This window comes from Benincasa hispida, chromosome 2 (assembly GCF_027475165.1).
Source record: "Benincasa hispida cultivar pf3 chromosome 2, pf3_genome.v1.1, whole genome shotgun sequence".
Taxonomy (NCBI): Eukaryota; Viridiplantae; Streptophyta; class Magnoliopsida; order Cucurbitales; family Cucurbitaceae; genus Benincasa; species Benincasa hispida.
The window spans coordinates 10,468,804-10,474,654 of NC_143479.1; the positions used below are offsets into that span (position 1 = coordinate 10,468,804).

Sequence of the window (5,851 nt, forward strand, 5' to 3'; positions counted from 1 at the left end):
AAGTAATGAAGATGGAGATGGAATTGAAGGAAATACATAAATGCATTTATCACAAAATGTATTAATTCTTTAAGCCAAAATGTAATACAATACAATATAATAAAGAAGAGAAATAGAAAAGGCTAGCTGGAAGCAATATCTCACTTCCAACAGATGTGTGTCAAGGATGTCGGTGGTGCCATGGAAGGGCGGTGGAGCTGACTCTCTCGAGATCTAACTCCGACGAAGGCTCTAATCGTCACTCGAAATGGATGAAGGAGATGAAAAACTCTCAAGTTTCCTTCTCACGCTTTGGTCTGGATCACAAGGATCCACCAGAAGGTAGAAACTTGGATAAAATGAAATTCTACTCAGCGGCATCTATTTTAGAACTAGATCGTCGACAACATTAATGGACCTGCTCTGATTCTAACATTCGCGGCGCGATGGTCCTTTTCTGAATCTCTACTGCTAACGGCATGGTAGGTGAAATGTTAACATCATCTTTTGATTTTCCCGAAATATGCATTGATGCTTCCATTCCACCAACCTTGGGTTCATCCCTCTATTATGATTATTATCATGTAGCCGCAATCTTTCGATGACCGCATTCGCTTGATGACTGCAACTTCTATGCGATGACCGTAATCGCTTGATGATCGCAACTTCTATGCGATGGACGTATGCGGTCGATTATCGCAACACCCATGTGTTGAACGTATACGTTCACCTTTGTGATGGAAAAATTCTCCGCATGCGGTCGTCTATGTGGTAGGTCGGCTTCCGCGTATGCGTCCACTTCCTGCGTTAGCTACAAAGATAAACAATTGAACGCATAATAGTGGGTTAGCCAAGATTCTTAATGTTGAACGATGCAAACTCATTTTCTCATGAATTCCTAACATAATCACCACATATTCTGCTTAACAACCCTCATAATTCTAAATAAAAGGCCTAAGATGACGTGCATTTCTACCCGTCATCAGACACGCTGGGCAGCAGGTGCGAAGCGGCAGCGGCGGAGATGCACAGTGGGAGGGTAGGGGGTTCGTGATTCCGGAAGAGGAAGAAGAAGAGAAAAAGAAAAATAATTTTTTTCTTTTGCACGCAACCCAAGGTCCCCCCCAAAACACCTTTATAACCCTAATTCCCTTTTCTTTTTCCTAAATTAACCACCAATTTTTTTTTCTTTTTTTTAATACAAATCTTTGGGGCGTCACACTCTTCCCCCTTAATAAACTTTCGTCCTCGAAAGTTCTAATCCTGAAAGAGCTCTGGATGCAGTGTCCTCATCTTGTCCTCTCGCTCCCAAGTTGTTTCCTCAAACTAATAGTTCTGCCATAGAACCTTCACCAGTGGCACCTCCTTGCTGCGTAAAACTTTCACCTCACTAGCCACAATTTGCGCAGGCTTCTCCTCGTAACTCAAGTTTTCATTTAGCTGCAAGGGCTCAAAGTCCACCACATGAGATGGTTTCATTAAATACTTCCTCAGCATGGAGACATGAAAGACATTATGGACTGCGGAGAGACACAGTGGCAAGGCCAAATGGTAAGCCATAAAGCCAACCCGCTCCAAGATCTCGAATGGCCCTACAAAACGCGGACTTAGCTTACCCTTCTTCCCGAATCTCAGGACACCCTTCATTAGCGCCACTTTAAGTTACACTTTGTCACCTGCTTCGAACTCTAGATCTTTACGCCTAACATCCGCGTTACTTTTCTGTCTACTTTGGGCTGCTAGCATTTTAGCCCTAATCTTTTGCATGGCTTCATTCGTCAACTTCACTAACTCAGTTCCCACCAATTTCCTCTCCCCAATCTCATCCCAGTAAATAGGAGACCTGCAACCTTTGCCATAAAGAGCTTCAAACGGTGACATGCCAATGGTAGCCTAATAGCTATTATTATAAGCAAACTCTGTCAAATGTAAGTGGGAGTCCCAACCCCCTCAGAATTCCAACGCATAAGCGCGCAACATGTCCTCCAACATCTGATTTAAACATTCTGTTTGCCCATCAGTTTGGGGGTGGAAAGCTGTATTGAAGTTCAACCGCGATCCTAAAGCTGGCTGGAGGCTCTTCCAAAAATTGGAGGTGAAACCAGGGTCCCTGTCGAACACAATTGATACTGGCACACCATGCAATCTTACTATCTCCTTCATATATAGTTGAGCCCATTTACTCACTATGTACGTGGGCTTTCTTGGAATAAAATGTGCCACCTTGGTGAGTCTGTCTACCACAACCCAAATCACTGAGAAACCCTTCGCTGTCCTGGGCAAACCCGTAATAAAGTCCATAGCCATGCTCTCCCATTTCCATTCTGGCACATCCAATGTTTGTAGCAAGCCTGCTATCTTCTGCCTTGGGACCTTCACCTGCTGACAAACTAAATATCTACTGACATAGTCAGCTATCCCCCTTTTCATAATGGGCCACCAGTAATACCGCTTCACATCTTGGTACATTTTGGTACTACCTGGGTGCATCGAGAATGGAGAGTTGTGAGCTTCTACCAACAGTTCCCCTTTTAGGCCATCATCTGCTGGGATGCACAACCGTCCCTGATACAAAAGACCTTTGTCCACCGATAGAAAATTCACTTGCCTGACCCGACCCTACCTGACAATACTTCTAAACCAGGTCGGGATCACCTGTTGTGCAACAATAATCCTCTACCTCAAGGTTGGTTGCACTGACAACTGGGCTAGTTGCGAAGTGACTTCCCCCACTGCCACCGCAATCTCTGCTCGTTCCAGATCTTTACACAACTGAATCTGCTTAGTGATCAAGGCAGCCGAATGAGCTGCTTTTCGACTAAAGGTATCAATTACCACATTCGCCTTACCTGGGTGGTAGAGGATCTCGTAGTCGTAATCCTTTACTAACTCAAGCCACCTACACTGCCTCATATTTAACTCTTTCTAGGTGAAGAAGTATTTCAGACTCTTGTGGTTGGTGAAAACCTGGATCTTTTCCCCATAAAAGTAGTGATCTTTAGGGCAAACACTACTGCTGCCAATTCCAAGTCTTGGGTAGGATAGTTGCGCTCATGGTTCTTCAACTGGCGGGAGGCATAGGCAACCACCCTACCATGTTGCATAAGCACGCAACCCAAACCCTTCTTAGAAGCGTCACTGTAGATCACGAAGTTCCCAGAGTCGTCTGGTACGGTGAGAATCGGGGCTGAAACCAACCTCTACTTGAGGTCCTGAAAACTGTCCTCACAAGCTTTGCTCCACATAAACAAAACTCCCTTTCTGGTTAGCTGAGTCAACGACGTGGCCATGTTGGAGAAATTCTCTACAAACCTACGATAGTATCCAACCAATCCTAGGAAGCTACGTACCTCACTGACCATTGTAGGGTGGGGCCAATTGGTAATGGCCTCAATCTTAGTTGGATCCACTGAAACCCCGTCCTTCGACACCACGTGCCCAAGGAAGGACACCTTCCGTAGCCAGAACTCGCACTTAGAAAACTTTGCATACAGTTTGTTTTCCCTCAGTGTTCCTAGGACCTTTCTAAGATGTTCCTTGTGTTCTGCCTCTGTCTTGGAGTATACCAAAATGTCATCAATGAAAACGATTACAAAGGTGTCTAGGAAGTCCCTAAACCCCGGTTCATCAAATCCATGAATATCGCTGGAGCATTGGTCAGACCAAAAGACATTACAATGAACTCGTAATGCTCGTATTTGGATCGAAATGCAGTCTTCAGGATATCGCTGTCCCTGATCCTCAGCTGATGGTAACTTAACCGTAGGTCAATCTTGGAAAATACGGTAGCACCATGTAGCTGGTCAAACAGGTCATCGATTCTAGGAAGCGGGTACTTATTCTTGATGGTCACCTTATTCAACTCTCTGTAGTCTATGCATAAACGTAATGACCCATCCTTTTCTTCACAAACAATACTGGTGCACCCCACGGAGAAACACTGGGTCGAATGAATCCTTTATCAAGCAGTTCCTGCAATTGAACCATCAATTCTTTCAATTCGGTCGGAGCCATTCTATACGGAGCTTTGGATATAGGAATAGTGTCTGGCTCTAGTTCGATTGTAAAATCAATCTCCCTTGGTGGAGGCAATCCTGGAAGTTCTTTCGAAAATAGATTGGGATAATCTCTCACAATTGGTTCAGAGGTTAGTGCAACCTCGGTTTCTCTTGTGTCAACTACGCTAGCCAAGATACTCCAGACACCTTGGTTAATCAATCTCTTGGCTTTTACCACTGAAATCACTTTAGGTAAAACTACCGTCCCGGCCCCTTTAAACTTAAAGTTGGCGTCTCTAGGGGGGTTAAAGTTCATCTCCTTACGAGAACAGTCTATACTAGTATGGTTGGCAGCCAACCAATCCATGCCTAGAATTACATCGAAATCACGCATGTCTAACACTATCAGAGTCATATCAAGAGTGCGGTTTGCTATTTCTAACTGACACGCTTTTATCTTTTCACTTGCTATCATAATTTCTCCTGACGGTGTAAACATTGATAAAACATAACCCAAAGGTTCCAAAACTAACATGGCATGTTTTACGAACAACGAAGAAATGAAAGAGTGGGACGAGCCAGAGCTAAACAATGCCAAGGCATAGTACCCCAAGATTGGGAGCGTACCTGTCACCACTGTTCCCGAGTGCTCAGCTTCCTGACGACTGGTGGCATAGACCCGACCTTGCTGTTGCTGTCGGTTTGAACTACCCTGATGCGAACTCGAGAGCTGACCCCCGTACTTCCGGAACAACTACTAGGGCATTGGACTATCGTATGCCCTATGTACTTACATCTAAAACAAGTCCCTGAGCCAATCAGACAGCGTCCCCAATGACACTTCCCGCGTGACTTGCACATCGGCCTTTCCCTCCAAACTCCTCCTAAAGTAGTAGCATGTCGTTAGGCAAGCCCTACTAACCTACTTGTACTCTAGACCTTTTGCGGAGGTCCCCAAGCTTTCTACTCAACCTTCCTCTTCTGGTGGAGGCCAGTTCCTCCGTCAGGGACTTTAGGAACTTTATCCCTGAAGAACAACCCACGCGTGCTGCCGCTCGGAAGGCTGTGGCATAGGTGAGAGGCTCCAGGGCTTGCACAATGCCTCACACCCATCTCGAAGTCCTTACACAAACCTTTCAACCCTCTTTGCTTCGATAGACACTGGATCAGGGGCAAAGCAAGACAATTTGTCAAACTCCTCTTCATACTCTTCTACTGTCATGGTCCCCAAGTTCATGAACTCAGCCTGCTTCCTCACATGAGCAGAGAAATATTTCTCGTAAAATCGCTCATTGAACTGATCCCACGTGGCTTTCCCTCCACCGGCTTCTATCATTCTCTCAGCCGAGCGCCACCAACGTTTGGCATTGTCGATGAGAGAAAGAGGCACATTGCAGCTTCTGCTCCTCTGGACACCTCATGTACCGAAAAATCCCCTCAATAGTGGACAACTATAATTCTGCATTTGTGGGGTCTTTCAGGGACCCGTTAAACGTCGGGGGATTATACTTCTTGAAATCTCACAGGTATCCAGCTTCCAAAGAAGGCCCTGCCACGGTCTAACTCGTGGCTCTATCTTGATTCTGAACTGACGAGGATGGCGCCTGTTGTGACTGTGCGTGCTGGGCTATCTGCTCGGCCTTCATGCCCCTTAGCTGTCCCACCACAGCCTGCGTGACGACGTTCCTAATAGCTACAGCCATAGCCTTCTATTCTACTAGAATTTCTGAGGACGATGGTCCTAGTGGGGGCACAGTCGAATCTTGAGGCCCACTTCTTGGTCTAACCCTCTGCCAAGTTGACCCATAGGGGTCACGAGGTGGCAGATCTCATACCTCTTGGCTTTGCACCTCAGGTTCTTACAGGTCGGGGTC

The 5,851-nt window shown here is 45.9% G+C and overlaps 1 protein-coding gene across 1 annotated transcript; it reads right to left on the minus strand.

Annotated features, from left to right (window-relative positions):
• Window positions 1–1,305: 1,305 nt before the first annotated feature.
• Window positions 1,306–1,626, minus strand: LOC120071958 (uncharacterized). The gene has a single exon (XM_039024391.2). It carries the CDS (start codon window positions 1,624–1,626, stop codon window positions 1,306–1,308), a length of 321 nt encoding a protein of 106 aa, XP_038880319.2.
• Window positions 1,627–5,851: the final 4,225 nt, after the last annotated feature.